Source organism: Merops nubicus, unplaced genomic scaffold (genome assembly GCF_000691845.1).
Source record: "Merops nubicus isolate BGI_N331 unplaced genomic scaffold, ASM69184v1 scaffold4606, whole genome shotgun sequence".
Lineage (NCBI taxonomy): Eukaryota > Metazoa > Chordata > Aves > Coraciiformes > Meropidae > Merops > Merops nubicus.
In genome coordinates, this window is record NW_008612801.1 from 53762 (window position 1) to 79734 (window position 25973).

Here is a 25973-nt window from a genome sequence, read left to right on the forward strand (position 1 = left end):
GAGCCCCGATTCACTGACCTCTCATAGGTTGCCAGACGCAAAATGCCTGTGAATGTTTGACCAGCAAACACTAAACCTGCTGTTTGGATTATCTGGTGGCCTCATTTTCTGCAGGGAGGATCTCTGCCACCATTTCACACCCTACTCCAATCCCCAAAAGCCCTTGATGTCTGGAGGACAAGAGTGTCCTCTCCTCTATCGTACAACACAGCCTAAAGTGGTGCCCCAGCAGCCTTATTCAGCAGTGCTGGTGCACACCAATGGAAAAAGAACATATTTTCTCTCCTTCCTCACAGAAAGCATCAAACGTACACAAAAACACCCTATCAAAGCCCAGCCTCTCCCAAAAGATGCAACTTCTAAACCAGTTTCTCAGTTCAAAGGGTCCAACACCTGGCCGGTCGCTCCCTTCTGAGTCTGCTTGGCAGTGCACGTCCTCACGCCTGTCACAGTCGATGCTTCACACCCTAAAAATTCCATCCAGGGCCAGGCAGAGATCCCTACATTGAGCCACCACTGTTCTGTGTAGCACACCTCTTGGAAATGGAAAGTTAGAACAGTTTATCATCGCTGAATGCCCCTAGAGAAACACAAAGACGAGAAGATACAACGCTGAACGGGTGCCATGAGATGCGAACAGCTGAGTCAGAACCTGGTGTGGTGTGGGTTTGGTTTGGGGTTTGGTTTGGTTGGTTGGTTTTTTTTTTATTCTTTTCTTTTTAAAATCCCTGAAAGAGATTGGCAAGGAGGGTACGGTCAGAGCTGATGCCATCAGAGGAGCCTTTCTGTCTCTGGAGATCAACAGAGCGTTCTCCCAAAGGAACCTGCACCTTCCCTGGGAGTTTACTGCTTGACAGCAAAAATCCGGAAAGCGTTTCCATCTGGAGGGTTCTTCAAGCTGGAGAAAAAGAAAAAAAACAAAATTTTAAATGTAACAAACCAAATGCAGGCACTGTAGGACCCAAGTGTGACAAACCTACAGGCACCCCAAAATTTCTTCGGGGTATGCTGCTTCAGCACACTGGCTCTGTGCTGGTGTGGCCCTACCAGGAGCAGGAAAAAGGTAAAGGATGAAAAAGGAGAGGCAAAAATCCACAAGTTTGCCTTTGTTTTATGCTTTCAATCCAAATTTACATTGCTAATGCCAACAAAAGGAGGTAGGAAGCAACAGTCTCTCTTACAGTGCTAGCTTTTTCCAAGGAACACTGTGCTCCTTTATGCAGAGATTCAGGCATAAAGAGGAACATGTTTTCCTAAAAAAACAGTTGTCAAATAGGCTGGCAGGTTCCCAGGGCCTGTCTGGCCTGTCTCCTGGTGCTGGCAAGGGGAACAGCCCGATCAGCTCACGTTAAATGACAATAAATATGGATATTCATTTTCAATCTGCAGAGGTGTCCTCAACAGCCCTAAGCTGCTGGGGGTGGCTGTGTGCATGGGTTTGTTTCTCTTCCCAGCCCAAATTTCCTCAGCCCTCCTGGGCTGCAAAACCCCAGGAAAAAGGCAAAACTTCATATTCCCACAAAACAAACATTCCAACACGGGTAAAGACTCAGTAAATCTTAAAGGCACCCCTTTCCCATACCTGCTTGGGTATGTATCTTATTTCCAGCGTCCTAAAGGAAAAGTTTTTCACCTTGAGCTTTGAAAAGCTATTTCACTGTCTGTTGGGTCTCACAGCATGAAGGTGCTTCTCATTGCTGAGTGTAAATAACACTTTCCAAATCTTCATGCTCATCCCTGCTGCAAGAACGTCTTTGGTTTCCCTCACCTCCTAGATCAGCACTGGGTGCTCCTATTTCATGTCCCTGCTAGCAGGAGACTTTATTCTTAGCTAAGGCAGAATTGGCCACCCAAGTAAAAAGCTGTCAGTATAAAAGATAAGGGAAAGCAAGACAGAAGAAAACTCATACAAACAGGAGGTTGTTTTGTCACCTAAATCCCAACTGCAAATCACAGAACTGCAAAATGCTGACCCCGAGAGATCTTCACTAAAGAAGCCCATATTTCATGCCTGTGGCTTTCCTGTCTCTGTCTATTTTTATCTTCTGAGATGCTCGACAGCATTCTAGGTCATCCATTATTAGAATAAAACCAGCAAACTTGTTTGGATTTCTTATGGTAATTGTAAAAGAGGAACTACACAGAGCAGATGGAGTCATGTTAGTAGTGATCAAAAACCCTTGTAGCAGTGGGAACTTCTGTGTCTGTAAAGATAGCTCTGAGAAATCAGTACTATCACATCAACCTCTGAAAAAAAAACCACATCACAGCCTGAAACAGAAGCTTCAAATTAGAAATGAGTGAATGAGGTGTGATTTGATATTGCAATCATCTGGAGGTGCAGGATTTGGGAAGCACCGATTTGCAATTGTTCACTGAAACCGCCCAGGTTGGCCCCAAAGGAGTAACAAATAATTACAAGGGTGGCAAATTCTTCAAAAATTACTTGATCCTCCTTCAAGAGGTTACTTTACTCATGCTTCGTTCAAAGAGAGCAGAGGAAATTTGTTAACAAATGCATCCCACAGCCCAGAACTGAATGGAAATCTCAGTTAGAAGCCTCAAAGTATGATCCAGGCTGAAAGTTGGAGAAATCTGTGTGTTTATTTTTTCATGTGTCAAACGCACACAACAAAATGTCTTCAGGTGGACTCCCACTATAATAAAATAAAACTGCTTAGCAGTATTTTCTACCTTTCACACCAACCTGAAAGCAGCTCCTGGCTGGTGGAAGGGAAGAGCAGGACAACACGCTCTATTTGTTTGGCTCTCAAAATTCACAGTGACACTGTTAAAATCAAGTATTTCCAACCCCCCAGCCTTTCTAGTTGGTGTCTGCTGACTTTGACACACAACTGAACGCACGGTGGAGAAAAAGGGGAAAGTACAAAGGGAAAAAAATCCCACCTCTCAGACTGGACTCCGTTCTTTAAGGAGCCAACGTAACTTTTCTTCTTCTCTACAGGCATCACGTCCACAAAACCACCTCTTTCATCTGAAATGACTCCTGCGTGGACGGCGGTTTTGCAGATACTGGAGCTCTGAAAAAAATATTTCATTATTGAAGTATTTTGACTTATAAATTGTCTGTATCTTATAGCTGGAGATTTACCATCTCCGTAAGCATTGAGGAAAACCAAGGAATAATAAAACATATCAGGAAGAGTGCAAAAGCTATGAAACAATTTTGTTTTGGATAGACTAGGGATAAAAGGTGACATGGACCAGATCTTGCAGGTATATTATAAGCCCTGGCTGTAAGAAGTCCTCTGCTGTGGTAGTGGTGGATCAAGCAGCCTTTCCACCACTCCCATCTGCGGTGGAGCTGCGCCTGGGAGATCATCCAGGGCTCAAGCTGAACCAGGGACAACTTTCCAGCCAGTGCCTCTTGGGTCTGCACCAAAGAAACTGCTGCGGTGAAACCCTTTGCTAGTGACCAGCCACCTCAGCAAAGTTTATTCACCCAGTTGCTTGAAAATCAGGCATTTTTTCCTGAATCAAGGTAAATGACCACCAATTATCCTTCCTTCTAGGAAAAACGGAAGGGGTTTTTTTGTGAGTTTTGGACAGGCATCACCCCGTAAGACAACAGTAAGTACAGAGGGAGATTAACACTTCTGAAAAGACTAAAGCTTCTCTAGTGCACATTGCACTGTTACCCAGCTCTCCAAGATGTGCAGAGTCAGAAGAGCTGGAGGAACACAAAACACTAACAACTGATGACTAAGCTCCCCAAGTATCCAGGGAAGAGAGCAAAAGCAGGGGAGGCTTAGGCATAGTATAAACTTGGCCATCAGCTCATTGGGAGATTTACATACAGCAAGCTGGAATAACAAAAAAGCACAAACCAGCTTTGCACAGGGAACGGCAGCAGGTGAAAATCCCAACCCCATAAAGTCCCTGATGGCTAAAAATCAAAGCACCACAAAAGCAGTGCCAAGGGCCAACGTTCCATCACGCACATACGATACAGACCGTGCTGTTTCGCCCTCGCAGCCATATATGGCAGGTTTGCCTTGTGCCCTATATATTTATCACTTTGGATAGCCTATCTCTTGGCAGCTCGCTGAGTTTGGAGTGCCAATTTGGTATTTTGCTTCTATATATGGTCAAGGGAGCAAGGGAACATTGTGTTTGGAGGATATGCCGTGAATTCGCCCCAGTATGCGGTGGGAAATCTGTAAATCTAAAACTGGCTCATAAAATTTAACTGTCCTGAATCCATTTGCAACACTCTCCACTGGGAGACATCCTAAACAATGTTCTTTTCAAGGCATTCCATGCTGTTCTGCAGCTTACTGAAAGCTTTGAACAACGGGTGTTTTATTGCCTTAGCCCAGACCTCCTCTTATCATCCTGTTGGATCAGAGCCCTCTTCTACCCCAGGCTGGGCTTCGTTTTGAGGAATTGACTGCAGAGCTTTTGGAAGAGGAGACTTTGCAGGAATAAAGCCTTCCCCTCAAATTCAGAATTATGACAGTTGTATGGTGAACTCAACAGCTTTCCATGGTGTAGCCCCTTGGGATGCTCCGAGAGCATTTCCTGACAACGTGGACTCTGAAGCACACACCATAAACCAACAAAACTTTTTACAGTGGGCCATTAGCAATAGTTTGTGACTGTGAGTTTAATCACCCATAATTTCCTCATTAGCGTGACTGGATTAATCATTAAGTTTGTGTCTCCTGAGAGCCAAGCCACCCAGCTTGGTTTGCCATGGTGATAAACACCTGCCTTGTTATACAGGTGATCTAACCTCCTCCAACTCATTGCCACACAACTGTGGGTAAAGGACCTTATCTCAAGAGTCATTTTCTCTCCTAGCTGGATGAGGGTGCTGAGCAAGGATGGGGATGGGTTTCCCTTGCCAGAGTGATAAATGGCAGTGCCTTGTGAAACTTAGAAGCTCTTTTACAGCCTTGATAAAGATCTCTGGGTGTTCACAGTGCTCCAGCATCACCCTAGAACTGGTCCTATCCACACATTAGCAACAGATGAGTTTTATTTCCTGGGTACAATATGATTTCTTTTTAAATTCTTCCTCCTATTTACGTGGCAGTATAAAGAACTTTGCTGCATCGTGCCACCAGGGAAAAGAGGCAATAAATTTTCTGTTCCCCAGCCAGCTCCTTCTCACTACTAATTTCAGCACTGGGAGGATGTTGGATATATTCCCCCTCTGTCCCCACGTGCCACCTTGATCTGTACACCCTGAACACAGGCAGCAAGTCTGTTCTCACCAAAAAGTAACACCATTTAGTGAAAAGACCTGGGATTGGGGCATCAACTTTTCCCATGGCATGTTTTCTTGCATTTTGTTCATTTTCCCCAAGTTTTAAGGCTCCTCTATGTCCCTGTTCCACAGTCTTACTAATTCCATCATGAACAATTTCCTGCATTGCTTTTTGAAACAAAGACTGCCAGTACCTCTTTGCACTTTAAACCACCAGCAGTACCTGGGAGATAACATTATAAACACATAATCCAAGATAACTTTGTAATGATGTGTAAAAAAAAATGGGGAAAAAAAAAATCAGAATGTATTTAAAGTGGGGAAAAATCCCTTAACACAAACAAAGACAGTGGCTCCTATGCCTTCTGAATAAAGATCAGAATTATCCCACAAAAACTGCCAATTCTTCACGTCACAGCTTTGCTCTTTGTGGCAAAACAAACTCTCACATGTCTTCCTGGGTCGTGTAAATGTGAATCCTGCCTGGGGCCCAAAGCACAGCCAGTCGGGTCATTACACAAACTAGCCAAACATTTTTGCCATCACAGCTTGGACTATCAGCTCCTTACCTGCCAGACCATTTAACAAATCAATGTTTTGGAGAAAGTGCTAAAAGGCCAGAGGGCACCTCGCAGGGAGTGCAGATTGGAAATGGGGCAAAACGCTTCATTTTATTCTAGATAACTTATTTAAGAAGACACAGTTGGAGCACGAGTCCCCCCAGGGCCATGAAGGTGCCACTTTAGACAGCAAGCCAAAGAGCCCTCCCAGAACACCAGCACTTATCTCATCCAGCTTATTGCCTGCTTTAATTACTCCTCAGCAGCAGGCTTGGGTTAATTCACAGCATCCCCTCCTGGAGAGCATCCTGCACAGCCCGTGCTCCCTGGGAAAAGCCTTTGCCCAAATTCTTTCTGCACAGCATCCTTGTTTCTCTTGTCAGCTTTCCAGCCTGGGCATTTCTCAGCATCAATCCCTCTCCCTTGGCAGCATGTTACCCAGAGAGGTGGTCGCTGCCCCATCCCTGGGGACATTCCAGGAGAGGTTGGATGATGCTCTGAGCAACCTGCTCTAGCTGCAGATGTCCCTGCTCCCTGCAGGGGGGTTGAACTGGGTGACCTTGAAAGACCCTTCCAACCTAAACCATTCTATGATTCTATGTTTCACAGCCACCTCAAACTCCTTTTTCCCCAGCTGTTTTCACCTGCTTTTCTACCAATCTCACTTTCTCATAAACACCTCAATATTTTCCTCGTTACAAATGTTAGTAGAATAGTCCAGAAAAAGCTTAACCAAACCCTCTAGGAAGTGGCCAGATACTTTTCCTTTTTCAATATTATTTTTTCTCCCAAATCACAATCCATGCTCCCATTTATGAAACAACCCCCAGGGGGTACAGTAGGAAATGGAGCTTGCAATTCATTACAGGACACTAATCCTCCTGCGTCACTGCAAATCAGGAAACCACGCCAGCCTGAGAGGCTGGTCCCCACCTAATACCCTTGTAATCACTGGCCTCTTTGGGGGGAATCTGAGGGAGTTTTGTCCTCAGTAAAAAAAAAAAAAACTATTTCCCATTTCCTGCAGGTCAGAGCATGCACAGAGGTGGGGTGGCAGCTGCCTGGTGAGTTTGCATGTGAGCCAGTCTAGGTTAACCTGTTTGTGCAGCTCTACCTTCAAAAAAAAAATCAGTCTCAAGTAAAATAAAAATTAGATTTTTTTTTTTAAATGCATTTCAAAATTGCTTCCCCCAATTTGCTGCCTGATTTCCACGGCGTGGATTTTTTTGTCTCAGGAGTCTGCAAAGCTCCATGGTGACCCCAAGATAGAGGTCCACAGTCTGCCAAGTGCTTCCCCCAGGTCTTCAAAAGGCACGTTGCTATAGGCTACAGAGCAGCCAGGGAGCTGGCATTTCTAAACACAACCTCTAATGGGAACAAAGAAAACTAATAAGGAAAAAAAGAGGCACCCGCAAATGGAAAAAAGTTGAAACCCAGTTTTTAAGAGGCCTAATATTGAGATTTCCAAAAAAAAAGTTACTCTCAGCCTAGTTTTAGCATCAAGTCTGTGCTCATCCACACAAGCAGTGTTCCCCCTGCTCAAACCCACTGTTCAGCTCCCAGCAAGAGGATAGGGAAGGTCAAAGAAGGTTTATTTCTGCCAACTATATAGTGTGAGAGTATATTAAAAAAGCCCTTTGATGCTCATCTGTAGACCCCCAAACTCTCTGCAAAGGCAGAGAAGAGTTACCAACGTTTCACAGCCATAGCTCCTGAGGCACAGGGTGGTTCATGACCTGCCCAAGTCCAGGAGAACACGTCAGTGCTGGAGACTGGGAGGGCTCCTCAAGCCCATTGGTCCCAAGCTGGTGAAGTAGCTGTTGGTGCTATTCCTTTCTCCACCTGCATTTACCCCATCCCCACATTGCAATGATGATGGAAAGTTTGACTGCATTCCCTAAACTGCAGAGTATGACCCCAGCTCTGCAATACAGACATCCAGGTACTGGAGTGTGTCCAGAGAAGGGAAACAAAGCTGGGGAAGGATCTAGAAGATGAGTCTGGTGAGGAGTGACTGAGGGAAATGGAGTTGTTGAGCCTGGAGGAAAGGAGGATCAGGGGAGACCTTCTCATTCTCAACAACTCCTGACAGGAGGTCAGATCCAGTTGGGGGTCAATCACTTCTCCCAAAGAATAGTGATAGGAAATGAGGAAACAGCCTCAAGTTGCACCAAGGGAGGTACAGGTTGGATATGAGAAAAAATTTCTTGCCAAAAGAGTTGCCCAGAGCTGTGCCAGGCTGTGGTGGAGTCCAAATCCCTGGAGGGCTTTCAAAGCCATGGAGATGTGGTGCTGAGGGACGTGGGTCAGTGGGGACCTGGCAGTGTTGGGGAACGGTTGGGCTTGATGATTTGAAAGCTCTCTTCCAACCCAAGTGAACCTGTGACACACGGGGCCATCGGGGGGAGGATCATACTCACATCTGCATAAACATTTGTGCCAAACACTGGGGCCCAGTACGACGGCTCCTCCTTACAGTGGGCTGGGCAATAAATCCTAGAAAACAATGTATTCAGATTTATTCTCTCTATCCAGGCTCAACAGGAAAGCAAGCTGCATTCTTGGGAGATTTCAAGTGCCTGCATCTGGTCTGCAGGTGGCAACAGTGAATTTAATCATTTCTTCCCCTCAGATGACATTTGTAGCTACTGCAGAGCTGCAAGGAGATGGATTTAGACCAGTAAAAGAGGGATTGGTCTTTTAGGACATTTTCCAAGGGGAGCACCTGTGGTTTTGCACAATGCTGTGCACATCATTGTTGGGATGTTTGTGCCCCTCTGCCATGCCAGCTGCACAAAGCAGCTTGCTAGAACAAACATGGTTTTTAAGGTGGAAAGGAAAACTACATCCCAAACCCAGCAAGGGCAGGAGAATAAAGACAGAGTGCCAAGAGCTGCACACTCACACATAGGGGTGTACTGAAACAGGGTCATGTAGTCTGACTTAGATGCTCTTGAAGAGCTCTGAAAACTTCATATGAATTTTCTATCACAATGCCAAGAAAAGCAGGGTGGCAGGAGGAAACACACTGTTCCCAACCTCCTCCTCCAGTTTGTCTGGTAAAACCAGCTCCATTCCCACTAGCCCTCAGATCTGGGGACCTCAGCATCCTCCATTAAGCTGTTCTTCCTCAGAGCAGAGCACCTTTAAGCTCAGCATAAGTGGCTTTGTGTTACCTTGGGCAATGGGTCGCTGGCTTCTTGAACTGGCACAGCTCAGCTACTGTGGTGTAGCAATCCAGTGTCTGTGCTGCAGGAATAAAGATGGAAAGGCCCATTAGCAGACCTAATAGCTCCAACAGCTGCTGAAAACACAAGTCACAGTCACACAACGCATCTGGTGAGGACCCATGTCCAGCTGAGGGCCCCAGAAGGAAAGCTGCTCACTCCTCCATCAGAGGCATGGACCCAGGAGAGGGCTGGCCAGCTCTCCAGCCAAAATCCTGCTACCATACTCCACCAGGGCCTTGGAAAGGTCACAGCTCTCACAAGAGCAAGCAGCTGATCCACAAGACGGTGCATTTTTGCTACAGCTCCACACATGGAGTCCAAATAACCTGACACAGATTTCCCTGAAGGTGGATAGAGTGGGTCTAATAAAAATGATTATTATATGGAGGAGGATAAACTATTCAAAGTTATTCAGAAAGTGGGAATTGTTTAAAAAGTAGAATTCCACAGTATTATGCTCATCATAAATACAATTACTCACTCTTATAATGCCATATGTGTTATGGGTTTCATTATACTATCACATTATTATTTTAGGTACTTTTATATATATATATATAATGCTCACACTAGACCAAGGCTTTCATATGTGGATTGCTCATCTTCTAGCACTTTACTATCAGCAGCTTATGATACTACAACCAATGTTTGGACCTGACCATCACCAGGAGATGCTGGTGGAAATGACCCATTATCACTTTTTTTCTGTAGATCCCTGCTTTAAAATGAGGTGGCTGGTGGTGGAGTTGCCCTTAGGGGGTGATGGATCACCACTCTAGGCTTCAGTTGTGGTACTGAGCCAGCTGACATGACCATTTATAATGAAAAAGAGCATGGTAAGGAATGATGTTTCCAGGGATCCCACAAAACCCTAGCAACGGTGGTTTCTTCTCAACTTTTAAAACTTACTTGTGACTTTGGAAACCATGAATGCATTTGAGGGCTTACTTTTCCTGAAAAACAAGCAAAAGAAAACATTTATTAAAAAAATAAGCAGGCTGGAATTACTTGAATCACTATGTCTGCATGACAAAGATGACTGAACATCTGCTTATACTTAAAGCCAAAACAAGAACGTTCTCATTAAGATGGTACCTAAAAGACTCCACACCGTTCCTGGTGGACTTCACAAAACCTGGTGTCCTCCCTTTCCTCGTGATATCAACCAGCCCTCCTTTATTGTCCAGGATGCCATAATGAATTGCAGCACGACATATGCTTGATGACTGTCAAGAGTGCAAACACAAAGAGTATGGGGGATAAATCTCAGTCACAGAACAACGCTGACCAAAAAAAAAAGGAAGAAGAAATGAAACCTCCATCAAATGGAAAATAAGCTGAGTACACTCCTTTGGAATCTGGTTGTTAAATCTTATTCTCCCAGCACAGCCTTATTCTATTATTATTATTATTATTTTAAGCACAGGCTGGTTGAATGGGAAGCTTTTCTTAAATAACAAACCCGTACATTTCGATACAATTGAGAAAGAAAAGCAGCATTGGAAATTAATGACCAGGATAAAGTATTTCCAGTTCTCAACAAAATATTCAAACCCAAAATATTTCTGCTGAAACCACTTGGAGGAGGAGGCTGTCTGCAGCCATAGAAGTTGCAGGGCAAGATTTATCACGGGCAACAGAGTCATCCATCAGCAGTGAGAACGGGGAAAGCAAACACGCTGTCACACAAAACCCCTTCCATCCTCAACCTTTCTTCACCCCAAAAGTAGTTTTGATGGGAAAACAGTGCCATGCTTTATTTATAAATTAACTTACTAATTCAAGATCCAGCAAATCAGCCCAATATATTTCAGCATGACATCTGCCCACTCTAAAGGGGAGATCTTTGTAGGAGCTGCCTATTGATCCCCATCCTTCATTTTCCGTGGGTTTCGTTGCACACATTGAGGGCATTCATGATAAAATCATGTCTGGAATCACTTTGCCTTTCCAGACTGCTGCTTTTTTTCATCACTGAGATGAGGAAAATTCAGATAATCTTCATTAGCACCATTTCTCAGCACCACAACTGGAGGATACGAAAAGCCAGATGACACCAGGATTTCTGTTGTCACCACGAACTCCCCACAAATTACATCTATGAGCTATTAAAAGGTACTTACACTCTCATAATAAAATGTTCCAAAGATCTTTCCCTTACTGTACAAGCAGCCAGCTGGGCACAAATACCTAGTAAAGATATATATCTTTGAGGGTGGCGAAAAAACAATTCAAGAAAAACAGACTGACTCTATTTCATTTAATAGTCATTCCATTCATTTCATGTAACTCTTCCATTTAAAAACAAGATTGCAAAATAGCTACTTTTTTAAAACAGTTTCCCCACCCTCCTTAAAAACCCGACCAATATTTAGATTCTGTGGATTTGGTTTTGCTCCAAGTGATAAACTGTCCCGTTCTCTGCAGAAACCTTAACCAGAAGTTCTTGACTGGCTGGGAGGGGACCAGCTATGAATTATTGGTCTGGCTTGGACAGCTGTGGAATGCATGAAAAGGGCTCAAAAGCTACTCTGCCAACATTTATTAAATTATTTTGGACACCTGAAACTGTGGGTCATCATGGCTGAATAAAATAAACTGAGTCACCTTATTGCTAAGCTTGGCTGAGGCTTTGTGTTAAGAGAAGTTAAGGCTTTTTTATTTTAAAGAGATCTACCTAGAGAGTCACAAAAAAAAAAAATACACAGTGTAGCCTATCCTGTATTTGCAAGAACTGGACAATTTTTAGGTCACTTTTTCCTGCAGCAGTCCAAGAGGTGTCAATAAACTATTACCTGTTGCATGTTGAGCCTCTGCATTTGTCTCTCATCTTGGTTTCACAGGTAATGACTTGTGCTGGGGAGAAAAAAAAAACAGAATAAATAACAATTTTAAAAAGGAAAGACTGAAAGACTCTCAAGCTATGGAGATGAGCAACCACCGTGCATCTTTTCTGGAGGTCTTTGGTGCAGGCAGATAAAATCTTCTCACAGACCAACCCAGCCTGGAGCAGTTGGTGCCTCTTTAGCCCTTCACCTTAGACAGGTGTCTTTGGAAATATGAGGGAGGAAGAAACACCTGACAGCTGAAGGCTTTGATTTACAGCCTGAGGTCTGCAGCCAGAGCTCTCATTCTCCCTTTAATTACAGACTCTGGAGATGCTGGGAGATAAACTTGAAAAGGATGCGTTGGCTTGCCTCACCTTGTTTTCACAATAAGCCTCTTTTAATTAACAGCGATTAGAAAACATCTCAGGAAGTACCACCAGCTCCACAAATAACTTCAGAAATCTTCCCGAGCAAGAAACAGAAAAGAAACAACTTTAAAAAAACCCAGAAAAGCTGCAAAGGGGGTTAACTGCTGAGTGTGGAGTAGTTTAAATGGGAAATAAAGCCAACATTTCCTAACTTGATTACTGACCGGGGACCTTTAGTTCATTGACACTTCCTCGAGATGGTTTAAAAGAACAAATAACTATTGCAGATTGCCACGTAGAAGGCATGAGTGACTTTTGAAAGCTTTGCTCCCTGCTTCTGGCAAGCTTCTGCTGTAATTAACAGTGAATTTTCACACAGGTTACTCCCCTTCCACTCAAACATCCTCCCAGTTCTTTTTTTTTTCCCCCAAAATCTCACTGCTTTCAACACCTTTTCCCATACAGGGAATCTAAAACTTGTAGGAGCTGAAGAAGAAAGAGGATGTCTTACTCATGTAGGACTCTGGGATGATCTTCTTGGGCTTGATGGGTTTGCTGGGCTTGTTTTCTGGAGGGTAGAGCCGCACTGGGTTTTGCTCCATGACCTGTGAGATCTCCACTTCGTTGGTCTCATCCGTCTCCGTGCCCACGGGATCCTCATAACGGTAATCTTAGTAAAGGAGAGGATTAAAAACAATCATGGCATGGTCACAATGATGTTTCCCCTACAGCCCTTTCTCCCAGGAGGAGAACAGTTTTGCTGAAGGGCACAATGCAAAAAGAAGGTCCTAGGAATTGGAAAGGGGATGAAACGTTTTCTCCTTCCTCCTTCTTTTTGCTTCTGCAAACCACCCCAGGAGGCAGCTTCAGGCAGGGGACCCTTCCAGCAAGGCATGACCTGGGCTTTAGTGCCCACGGTGGGTTTATCCCTCACTTTTCCTCCACTGGACAACGAGCTGCCTGCTGTTGCAGCCAGGCGAAGGGATTTGGGAAACAGTGCCAGCAAAATTCCTTCTGCTTGCCCAGTCTTACCCAAAACCCCTCGTTTTTGGCCAAGGCTGCTCGGCATTGAGGAGGTGAATGATGGAAGTGAAAGGATGATGGATGGTGGTTCCAAAAGGCCTTTGTCTCTCTTGCTGTCCTGCAGGGCCATCCCCTCTCCATTCCCCACTGCAGCCCACCTGCACCCTGGGGTCCTCCTCCCACAGGCTAAAAATGAGAAATGCAACATTCCAGCAAAATAAGCCTCTGCTTTGGGCAACGCTCCAAGGAACCTGCCTGTTTCTAAAAATCCAATTCTCTGTGAGGCAAAACACATGGGAGAAAATGTTTTCTCCAGGGAAAACACACCAAATCCCAGCCCCAGATTTTAAGCACTTTGGGGCTTTTCTTCTTCAGCAGCCACCACCGATTTCCCATGTGTTGTGATGTCGAAATATTAAGGGTGGCTAAATAAAAGGTGCATAAAGCTGTAGCTTCTTCTCGTGAAGTTTCCAAGCATAAGTTTTCTCCAGCCTTTCCCCCAACCCCAAGGCCCCCACCAGGTACCTTTGTAGCAGAGGTTGTTCTGGCCGTGTTGTGATGTTGAAATATTAAGGGTGGCTAATTAAAAGATGTATAAAGCTGTAGCTTCTTCTCATGAAGTTTTCAAGCATAAGTTTTCTCCAGCCTTTCCTCCAACCCCCAGGCCCCCACCAAGTACCTTTGTAGCAGAGGTTGTTCTGGCAGCCTCCTCCGTAGCTCGGCGGGCACTCGGAGCAGGGGCGGCCAGTCTTGTAGGGGGCTTCTCCAATCCAGTTGCCCCTGCAAGCACAAGAGCAACGGGCACCCATCAGACACTCAAGTACCCACCCAAGCTGCCAAGACCATCTGGCACTAAGGGATGGGAAAAAATGGATGTTTCTGCTGTGCTTATCCTTGGATGGGGGCAAGACAGCCTGGCCTCATTCTCTCCATCCCCATGCTGCCTGTTGTTCTCCAGCAGTAGCTCAGCAGCTGCCTACCTGCTGTCTCCGTTCTCCTGACACTTGCCTTCACCCCTCTTCTTCATCAGAGCCACAAATCGCCCACCATTTTCTGCAAAACCCCCAGGCAGCTGCATGGGACAGGGTGGAGCCATTTAAAACCTGCTTCATTTTCCATCTGGAACCATTTCCACCCAGAAAAAAAAAAAACCACTAGAAATACATGAACCTTCACATCAGGTCATCTGGGAACCAGAGCAGCACTTTGCACTCTCTCCTCACCCAACCTGGCCATCCTCAACTCCCCAGTTTTGCCTCTGAGGCCGTGAAAAAATCATCCTGACCCAGAGCAGCTAAGCAAAGACTAAACAATCAGCTTAGAAAAGCCTCATAAGAAAAATCTGCCTCCTCTTTTCACCTCCAGGATCACATTTTTAGGGTTTTACTTAAATAAAGTGCGTGCAATGCTGCTTTTATATTAAACTCTAATATAAATACTGTGATCTTACATAAACAGAAGAAAATCAATGGATTACTGCATTTTCCTCAAGAAACTCTCCAGAAACAGAAGCCCTTTATGACATTCCCTACTGCAAATTTTGGGGCTGAGAAGGTTGAAGAAGCCGGATTTCAGCCCGTGGCTATGAACCCTTGGGTTATTGCTCTTTCAGCTGTCTCCACCTATAAGGCTAGATGAGGACAATGTGCACTGATGCCAGAGAGAAAAGATCAAGCAGCAACTGCAGAAGCAGAGTATTTTTCCATCCAGCAGCCCTGAATGGATGACGTACAAATAGCCCAGCGTGCTGTGGGAGTTCCATGGGTGAGATCCCTTCTGAGGAGCAGGTTATTAAATCCCACCAAACCGCAAGCATAACGTGCTCAGTAGCTAACATGGGGAGAAGGGCTCAGGCAAAGGTCTCTGCCTGGATCATGCTATGAGCTGGCAGCTCATAGCTGTGCCTACACATCTTTTTTCTCTGCATTATTCTGCCCTACGATCTCCAGAAGTCAGATGGTCTCCAAGGCACTCCATTTGTGCGTGGTGATTTCCCTGCTTCATTTTGGGCTGAAGTTTTAAATTGCCAAGGACTTGGAGTGGAAATATTTCTCTTATTATCCATTAAAAGAGAAAACATTAATTGCCATCACCAGGTAGGAAACTTCTCCTGGACGTAGTGCTCAAGAAACGGGATTTTCGTTTTGAAATTGAAACCAACACCTCGACGGATGCCGTGGGGATTTTTTAAGCCGTGGGGAGCTCCTCAAATGTGGGATTTTTCTCTTTGCAGCTCCTTGTGGTGGGCCCCAGCTCGCTTCATTCCACCAGCAAACACTGCAGAGCTGGCTCTGTGGCGTGGTTAAACCAGCAGATTGTGCAGGGGGAGGGTGTGATGACCTGGCAGCCTACCTGGCTGGGTACCACGCTGCGTGGTGTTAATCACCAGCCCGAGCCCTCCACCCTCCAGCAGCAGGGAGAGCACAAGCCAGCTCCATCCTGGCCATCTCCTGCTCCTCCTTCCCGTGGCAGAAACATCAAAGCTCCAGCCTGGCCTCGGCCCCTCATTCAGTTTTCCAGGCAAAGCTCAGAAGTCCTGAACCAGCTCCGTGCTGCCGTCTAAAGAGAAAATTTAAAGCCACAACCACCAGTCTAGACTGCCTGAAATCTCTTCCCCAGATCCTGGGGCTAATTAAGCAACCTGCCAGTTTTAGCAGAGCTGGATTGAGCCCAGCTCATCAGCCTTACTTGGGTGAGTAGTTGCAGACCAGGTAGACAGCATTCTCCCAGATCTCTCCCCAGACGTTCATCTGCTTGCAGACGTTCACTGCACAGCCAATCTTGTTCGTCGTGGCCCACACTATCTGCAAGGACACGATGGTCATGGAACATCAGCAAACTGCTCTACTGAGGGCACACGTTGAGGGGGCAAGTGGGGCATGAGGGATGCAGGGTTTGGTACAAGAGCCTTTGGTCTCCTTTACCTGGGTGTAGTGCGTGCACATCGAGCCTGTGCACTTCTCTGGGCACCACGGGTTGCACTCATGAGGGTAGGGATATGTGTAATCTTTCACTTCATCATACCAAGACTGGACGTGGAAAGCTGGAGACCGATACCTGAAGGAGCAAAGAGAGTTTAAATCACAAAGCCCCACTCGAAAATTTCAAGCAACACCTATATCCTCCTGCCATATTGTAAGCTTGGATGTTTCAATCCAATTTTTCTCGTTTTCATAGAAAATTTTCTTAAGGCAAGTTCCATTCGTGGAGAAGGTGTTGCTCAAAGAACCCAGCAACGTGGTCTAATGAACAGAAATCTCACTGAAAACGTTACAGATTATTTTTTTCCCTAAGATTATTATTTTTCCCTAAAGTCACAGCCCGGTCTGACTTTCTGTATTATTTATAGGTTTGACATGCCCTTCAAGTGCTGCTGACCTGAAATGGCCTCCTGACTTTTCCACATAACTACAAGAAGCCTTCTAGTTTGGCAGAAAGTCGTATTTTGAAAGTAAATAGAAATTAAGGTTTGCCAAACATCTTAAACCAAAAGCCATCGTGTACCTATTTTACCACCAGGCAATTTGCTAAATCTAGGACACGAGCAGCAACTACTCTTAAGACCTTTGAAAGCCAGCAGGCTTTTTCCCCACTCACCTTACACCAAGAGCTGGTGCAGAATAGTTGGTTCACAACACACATACCCCACCTTTTAGTGCAACAATTTCCCTCTGCACCAAGTCCATCATATGCTGCATGGACTCGGTGCAAAACTACACACCAGATATTGCATCTGTGGCAGCACTGATGGTTCTTGTGCTGCCTGGGGGAACACAAACGGTGTTAAAACTGCTGAAAGAAGCTCACAGGCATTTTGCACACCATGGACATCGTGAGCAAACAGTGATTGTCCAGCTCTGGATCAAAGCAGAGCAGCACTTGAAGCCCACTTCTCTTCACTGCGTTCACCAGCTCACATGAAGCAAGCAGCCAGGAGTACACATGATGTCATTACTAGCTGGAGTTTGTTCTTTCAGCCAACTCTTCATTAAAAATCATTCATTAGAAGTATTTTAAAAACATTCATCTGATGATGCCATTAAGTGCATACTTTCCGAGTCCTATTTTACAGGAGAGGAAATTGAGGCAGTCAAGTTATGGCCCGTTCCTGAAAAAATCTGAGATAAATCTGATTTCTTTTTCCTCTCAGTGCCTGCAAAAGGCAGCAAGATTGGATCTACCTCCATCAGGAACCCATGGCCATCCTGAACTCTTGTGAGAGAGCCAAGAACAGCACGATCTTTGGACTTTGTTTCCAATGGATTAACCACTCTACTTTCCAATCATTATTTAGTTCTGCCAACAAAAATGGGCCCAATTTTTATATCAGGCTGATTTCACACCAGCAAATTTCCATTGCTTTCAACCAAGTCCTACCTGATTTGCAGCAAACATAACTGCATTTCCACCCAATTAGGGCTCCTGAGCATGCACAGAGAGTTTCCTGTACGAAGCAGGTTTAACCTATAAGAGGCTTAACAACAGGGGCTTAACACTCAACAAATTTATAAGGTAAATCCATGTGGAAACCTTAATTTCAGCTTTCCTAGCTGGGTTAACAATTCTAGGTTAAAAACCTTCCCCAGGAAGGTGAAAAGAAAGTCTGAAAAGTGTTTTCAGTAAAGAGAAATTAGAAGCTGGATAAATATTTATGGGAAATGCAGCAAGAGATAATTATATTCTGAGCTGGCATCTGAGCCCAGACATTGCTCCTGAGAAACTTCAGCTTTCAGATGGTTCTCAGCATGATGCCAGAAACCCCCTCTGAAACAGCAGCTCTAGGAGCAAGGGTTATGAATTCTGTAGCTGCTCTTAAGAAGTAGGAGTGATCTTAAGCACATTACAGCTGTGGTGCCCAGAGCTGCAGAGAAGTGGGGTAACCCACCTCAGTGTTGGTTTGCTGGGGACAGCCAGGTGGAGGTGGCTTCAGATATTATCATCATAATCATTTCACTGAAGTCAGCAATTAATGTACCTCATCTTTTCTCCCATCTCCCCAGTGCTCTACTAAACATCAGCAAAACAACCTTTTCCAACTGGCTCTGAAGGAGAACCCATAAACTGCTCTGAGCTTGTAGCACCCCAACTCTTACCTGCCCCAGTGAACTGCCAAGTTCTGTCCAATTGATCTGATGAGGGCACTAGGCCCATGGTCCCAGATGCACTGCTGAGCCCATGCCTGGGCTGATCTTTCCAGCTCATCATCCCAGGTCTTCAGGGCAAGGAGGGAGGAAAGAACAGGTCAGTTCATCATCTCAAACTTATTAGGTCAAGAGACTCAATCAACAGCAGTTAGAGAAGAAAGGCTGAATTACAGCTCCCCACCAGTGTCTGGCCTGTCCTGGTGAAGCCAGTAAGTACCAGTGATGTGCCCTAACCTAAAAGCAAGTTTCAGAAGATATCTCCCTGCCATGGAAACGCAGGGCACCAAAGGGTCTATTATTTTTCCCACTTGACACCATGCTTAGGAGATGCTTCACACAGGTCAGCAGAAAACACACCTGGGAAGACCTCAGAAACTCATCTAGACTCTCCGCTTTAAACACAAGCAGGTGTTTTTGTCATCTGTAAGAAAGAACAACAAAATCCCCCCAAAAAACCAAATCATCACCAAGGATGGAGACCACAGCACTTCCTCATGACACCCGCTTCTGAGATCTGCAAGAATGCTAACATGCAGTCAGTGCTCTGACATAGTCCAGCTCAATTTTCCATCCATTGTCCTTACTGCCAGGACATTTCCAGGCTTTCCCATCGATGGGAACTCCAACAGTGGATGTGCTCCTCTCCATGACCCACACAAACGGAGATTTTTGGCCCAAACTCTTCACCAAGGGGTGTGGTTCTCAGTCTTCTGGTCCTATCTCACCTTCTCCTTCCAGAATAACTGCTAAGTCCATGAATGGATCCAGTCAAATTTGACAGAGGTGGCAAAGTCCCAGAGCTGTTGAGCTAATATCACTCTCACTGAAAGAGGCATCAGGTTAGAAGTGACAAATCCCATTCACGTTCCCACTGAGGGAAGGACGTTGGTGTGAGATCAGCCCTCACTGACTATCACCCAGCTTTAAGCCACACGAGAGCTCAAACATGAGACAAAGGCAAACAGACAAGCAGGCTTCACTGGCTCCAGTGCCCAGGAGTGTATTTGTTTTAAAGGCCAGACTTGCTGGACCCAGCAGAGAGTGCCCTGAATTCATTGTGTAATTACTGACAGCGGGTCTATTCAGCACGGTCCTTGGAGAATAGTTCATTGGGATTAAAATATTACCACACATTCCTACAAATAAAACCAAGGAGAGGTCTTGTAACATGGTCTGCAGCCCATTCACATGCCAGCACGAGATTCTGTCCTCTTTGGACATTTACCACCACAACCAGCTGATCTTTCCAAGGCCCGTCTTCTCCACAAGAAAAGCGAGTCCTGATGTCAAACATACCAAAGGGCCTGTCAGAGCCTGTTTGGAGGACTGTGGGGTATTTAGGCTCCCAAACACATTTGGAAAACCTCAAGTGCTCGTTCTGAGCGAGCATCCGAAGACGGTCTGGGGCAGTTCCAGCCGGGATGGGGAGGGACCACACGGCCCTGGCTAAGGCAGCAGGAGAACGCAGCGTCTCCTGGAACCTGCTGTGTCTACGCTGCCTTCAGAAGGCAAACATGAGCTCATCTAACTGAGCTAACAGCCCAGACCTCCGAGAACAGCTTATCGTGAAGCGTGCTCAGCAACCCAAATTCCAAGCACCTCCCAGAGCTGCTCTGAGCTCATCAGCTGGGCTTTGAGCTAACCCGGGGCCAAGCGGATTCGTGTCAGTCTGCAAACCCCCGTGTGGACACGGCTCTGACAGGGAGAACAAAGCCATTTTCCATCTCAGCCCTCCAGCTCCTTGAAGGTGTATGGGATCTGCCCCACCACAGATGCTTTTCCAGACCTTCCTTCAAGCAGACTGTTGCAGTTGTGCCTAGACACACAGCTTTTTGTGGTCTCCCAGGCAGTGACCAGCCACGAGCCGCCTTCCCATCCAAGACACAAGCCACAGGAACTCTCCCAAGATGTTACGTGCTGCTAGTGCTTCAGACTTCCTAGCAGAGCATTATTCCCTGCAGCCTCAAAGGCAGAGATGTTCCAAATCTCCTAATTTAATGCAGAGACATTATGAGGAATAGGCCATTAAATGGAAATGGATGTGAACATACGGGTTACGTCTTCCTTTGATGCCTCGGGATAAAATAAAGGGACTTGGACAGAAGATACTCAACAGGCAGTTGGGAAGGGGCTACAGCTTTGCACAGCTTTGTGCTGGATGAGTAGAGAAGCTCATTTCAGCAGGCCTCAGATTACAAAGCCATCCTATTTAAATTAGGGTGGTTGTTTGCCTTGTGCTTCTCAGACGTGAATGCGGTCAGGAGGCTGGAATTATTTCAGAGCAATAAACATATTTTTTAAAAACATATTTTTTTTAAATAACTTATTTTTTAAAAAAAAAAAACATATTTCTAAAAAAAAAATCTCTCATGCAGAGATTGAGAAGCCTTAGGGTATGTGTGATTCCAAGTGCTTTAGCACATGGACTCTCTTTTTTTTCCCCCTGAAAATTTGTAATGGCTTTCAGAGTATATACTGTGTATGTAAAATACACACATGGCATACACATGATACTATAATTTGTAGGTTCAGATTTAATAAGAATATATCCCACAAGGAGCCTACTTAGTTTGTAAACCTAACCCCAGACACCTGAATTGCAGCGATCAGGTTACTTGCTCATTTTTCTGCCCAGTTCTTGCAATACTGGCAATTTACTTTAAAAAGTGGCATGAGAGTCCAGGACTGACATCCACCAGCAGAAGTTTGGATGTGCTTTGCTAACCCACACAGAAATAGCACCCCATCCTGACGAGGAGAGTCACCACCCTAGAGTTTGGAGGAAGGGTGCATACCTTATACATGAAAAAAAAAAAACACAACTGTCTTCCTTCCAGCCATCTGTACTGAGAACAATTGTGTTTTATCCAGCTGCCTTTGAGGCTGCTGCAGGAGGGAAATATCTGCCTTTCATCACTGCTGAAAACCATCTGACTAAGCCATCTTAAAGGTCAAGATGTCTTAGGAACTATTATGTCCTTTTTACTCTGGGTTCATTAATAAGGAGTTTGCTTTGTCCTTGGCACCCATCCACCGCCACGACTGCTGAAGTCCAAAAAAACCAGTGGAGGAGTTGATCATAAAGCTCTTAGAGGGGTTAAGGTAGTTCTGTATTTGAGCTGCTTCATCGGGAAGATGTACACTGCTCACTCATTTTCCATTAACACTGGATACCTCTCCTAGCTTTCAACTAATTACACAAACCCAGCAGCAAAACTGTTTCCTTCTTCATTATTTCACTCCACTTATCTCATATGTATATAATTCTTTTGATCTCCAGATAAGTCATGGGACTCCCTCTGTTATTGCTTTCTTATGAACAGCCTCCACCAACTCAAGCTGATCCTGTGGCAGATAAAACTGCCCCTTTCCTGAGGTACACAAGCTCCCCTTGCCACTTCAGATGATTTAAATGCATCAGAAGTGGAGCCTGGAGAAAGGACTTGCACAAGGCAGTGTTTGGAGGTTGATGGGCAAGTTCTACCTAGTGATCCACTGCACATTGCCTGTGACCCTCCACACCAGCACCATAGAGGAGAGCTTCTCCACGGCACCAGAGACAGACCACCCTCTTAAACGAGTCCAAATGAGAAATGTCCCATGTGGAACAAAGGATTAAAGTGAAGTTCACGTTCAGAATACACACAGCGTTTCCAGCTAGCACTGGGTAAACATGAACACATGAAAGACTGATTATAGCCTTTCCAAGCAGCACCCTCTCATACTCAGCTCCCTTCTTCACAGCATATAGGGCCCTTTCATTTACCCTCAATCACCCATAAAACCCACTAGAAAAGCTCCCTGAGCAAAGGCAAACAGAGAAGTGTAACCACGCTGAAGCATAAACAGCAGCTGGCCAGTGGACAGTCCACAACGGCAACCCTCTCAGATCCTCCAAGCCAACCAAAACACATTTGGCTTTCTCATGCTTTGTGTTTACTTGCTGGAAATTAATCAAGCCACCTCTTTTCTGGCAGTACCTTGCCTGCAGGAGAACGTGAGAGCCCGCTGAGAAGAGAGACACAAAGCTTGGGTTCTTAGAAAGGCACATGACTTCTGACAGGAGTGGGATGAAAGGGCAGCTGATGGAGAGCTGTCCTTCCTCACTGTCCTCTGCCCTCTCTTCTCTTCTCCTTTCAGCCACAAAAGGCAGGATTTTCCATTTGCAGCACTCATTTCAGCACAGCTGGCAAACAATTTGCAGTGTACTTTTCTTTTACCCTTTTAAACACGGTCTTAACAAATCATTCATCATTTCATCTGTCAGCAGGAGTGCACAGTTAGAGTGAGTCTGGTTTGGGTCATAACTATATTTGCACATTGGGAAAAGGCACACACACACACACAGAGAAAATTATTTGCCTACATCATTTTCTGGCCCCACAATATTTTGATGGCATATCCAAAATAGCTCAAAGTAGGATCTCTGGCATCAGGTGAAAAAAAAATATTCATCTGAATTGTTGACAGTAAAGGTATATTTCATAGTCATACATTTAAGTCCTCCCTCTGTAGTGGGACAATACAAACTCTTATTTTGGTTTCTTGAACTACAAAACAAAAAAAACAGCCAACGGCACTGACCCACCCACCCATGAACTCCTGAAATCTTCCCAGCCATTGCCAGGGGTTGAAATTCTTTGCAGATGGAGCCACGTTCCTCAAGCCCTCATTTCCCTAAGGACCTGTTTCTCTGAGGTCCCGAGCAGATTCCCAGCAGCATCACAGATGCTTGGCTCACATTGATAATCTCTGGTGATTATCAGAGTCTGACAAAAGGGCAGATGCTACCTCCAGAGCTGGGTGGTAGCTGGTGGCAACTCAAAGACCACCAGAAGTTTCTCTGAGTAGAAACTGGTGTCCTGAAAGACCAGTCACAACAGCCTGAAAGCTTTCCCAGGGAAAACGAGGGTTAAACACCAGGGAAAATGTGATGCTTTTATGACATTAAGGTAATGGAAGAACCTGCTGAGGCAGGCTGTGGGATTGCCATCACTGGAGATGCATCCAGGGCTGGGCCAGACTATGAATAATGGAACCAGTCCTGAAACTATGCAGCGGATGGATTCGATGACCCGTTAGTGGTCCCTTCCAACCAAAACAGGCCCATGATCTAAAGCATCACTCACTCTGGAATTAAACTGCTCCAGGAAACCTCTTGAGAAAAACTTACTTTAGAGGAAACTTGCTACATCTCTTGCACCATAAGGAAAATGAAAATAAAGTTTAAAAATTAAGTCATGATCAAGTTAGGTATCAGGACACAGACTCACCATGTATTCCATATTAGAGGCCGCCGGGTAGACTTGACCTCTCAATTTATTGTGGAGCATCAATATCTCCTGTCTGTCTGAGAATAAAATGGCTCTCTTGGATCTGGAGTGAGTTTCCCCATCCTGATATTTACTCAAAATGCTCTCCAGGTGACTCGAGTTGGGCAAGATGAAGCATTCGGCTGCCTTTGTCAGGAGCAGTACACATCCAAGAGGAAGGATCCAAGGCATGGTGGGATTCATGGCTCCTCCTCAGCAGAAGCAGAGATGAAGGTGGCAACAGGTTTTCTTGCAGGGACTCCAGTGGCTTAGCACAGGTCTGGATTTAGGGGAGAAATAAGCAGTCAGAGCAGTGCCAGAGAAGCTCTTGGTGCCTATGTCCCTCCAGTGATGGAGCTCCCCACATTTTTTGCTTGGAAAAGAGTGGTGCCTATAGTCTAAGCAATTATTGTTCACCTCAATGACAGGAAGACCTGGACAACACCACGAGTGGTGGGAACTCAGTTTCTTACACCAGGGAACTCCACGGGCATTGCGTTGGGACCAAGCATCACCCAGGCACATCAGCAGATACCTTCTCCACCCAAGATGCCAGGGGTGCAGGTGTCACCCAGCAGCCCTGAATAATCAATCAGTCAGGGAGGGGAGACATTTGAAGCTATGTGCCCAAAAAGCAGCTGTTAAAGCAGAGAATGGATATGAATAAAAGGGAAAGTAAAACTCCCAGCAAGCCAGCTCACAGAACTCAGACATCAGCAAGAGCTATTTCACTTAGTCCCCATCCCCTCCCTTGTTGCATGGAGCAGGATCAGTCCATGGGTGCAGTGAGCATCCTTACAGATGGTGCAAGCTCAGCATCTCTCTCCTCAGGGCTAAATGATGGAAGAAACCTTGGAAGAAACCTTCCCCCTCCCTGCCTTCAACACTAGGTGAGGACCTGGTTTTGACATCACCATTAAAAGACACGCTGAGAGAATTCCTGCACAGCACCAGGGAACAAGCCCCATCTCAGCAGGAACCACTGGAGGAGTTTCAGCCCAGTGACACGGGACTTGGACACACTGAGATCAGACAAGCTGGAAATCATCCAGGCCTAGGAAGCTCTTCCAGCTCCCAGCTGGAAAAGCCACATGAGCACAAAGTCTCAAGCCCCTGTTCCCCAGACCCAGCACAACAGCATCTGGGGAGGACTGCGGCAAGCACAAGGTGCTCTGCACAGATGGGGACCCCCAAAAAACCCCGAGGCCATTGAGAACCCCAGAAAACTCGTTGGCTCTCTACACAAAAGAGGCAAAGCCCCTGTTTGAGGCTTCTGACTTGTAGTGTATTAAGGCAGATGAAAACCAGCTGCCCTCAGTCCCTCTCCAGGCAGAGCATTAAGCCTTTGCCTGGGTAGAACAATGCAGGAATGTAATTTGCTCAGATTAGGTAACTGCTCCTCATTATTTCCTGCTCTGCAGAGCAAGTCGAACACACACGCCTTGTCCCCAGCTCCAGGCACACCTGAAAGACAGGACGTTTGGTGGCATCGGGACAAATATTGCTTTAACCTCATCCTCTTCTCAGCCTTGTTTGTTGGCATTTGCTTCCCCCCGAGCTGGAGCCCAGCTTTCTAACCCAGCTACAGAGGGGTAGGGGAAGCAAAACGAGCTGTTGCTTTTGTAGACTGTCTGACCCAAATTCAGGGAACAATTCCTACTTTGAGGCACTTCCCTAAGAGTTTAAAAATAGATGCTCTGCCACGGGAGTTCACAACGCAGGCATTTAGCACGAGCCCTTTTCACTGCAGCCTGCCCTGTAGGTAGAGCAGGCAGGAACAGCCAGCTCCCATACGCTGCAGTTGTACCCCTTCCTTTGGCCCCGTGCCCTTTGCTAAATAGGAGCCCGTATCCACCACCCATTTAAGGCAAACACTGAACTTACAGAGAGGGCAGCTGGAAAAAAAAAAAATCAGCTGTAACATCTGAAAGCCCAGAGGAGCTGCCCCACTCACGGCTACGCAACGAAGCCAAGGTGTCTGGTTTTGCCATCCGGCCAAGAACTTGCAACAGATGGTGTATTATTCCTCAGGATGTTCCTCCCTCTAGTCCGTGTGCAAGCAAAGGGATACGAGCTGCTCTCCAAAATTAGGTCACTATCTTTTTTTTTTCCTCACTTGGGGTGTGCAAGTCCCTTCCTCTGCTTTGTTTCGAGGTGGGGAGCGCCGGGCGTCCCAAGGAAGGATGAAGGGATCGGACCGGGAGCAACGAGCTCCCCTGGCTGGATTAATTGAAAGCAGCAGAAAGCTGCTCACATTTCAGCAAGCTCCCATCGA

General features: G+C 45.7%; 1 protein-coding gene across 1 annotated transcript; it reads right to left on the reverse strand.

The window, feature by feature from the left end:
• Window positions 1–843: 843 nt before the first annotated feature.
• CRISPLD2 (cysteine-rich secretory protein LCCL domain containing 2) lies at window positions 844–23902 on the reverse strand. The gene is made up of 14 exons (XM_008941648.1): window positions 23660–23902; window positions 18336–18454; window positions 16167–16299; window positions 15931–16046; window positions 13922–14022; window positions 12731–12889; window positions 11819–11879; window positions 11147–11213; window positions 10119–10249; window positions 9933–9976; window positions 8970–9042; window positions 8214–8289; window positions 2908–3041; window positions 844–898 (listed from the first exon to the last, which is right to left on the reverse strand). Exons 1-14 carry the CDS (start codon window positions 23900–23902, stop codon window positions 844–846), a joined length of 1512 nt encoding a protein of 503 aa, XP_008939896.1.
• Between the last annotated feature and the right edge of the window lie 2071 nt (window positions 23903–25973).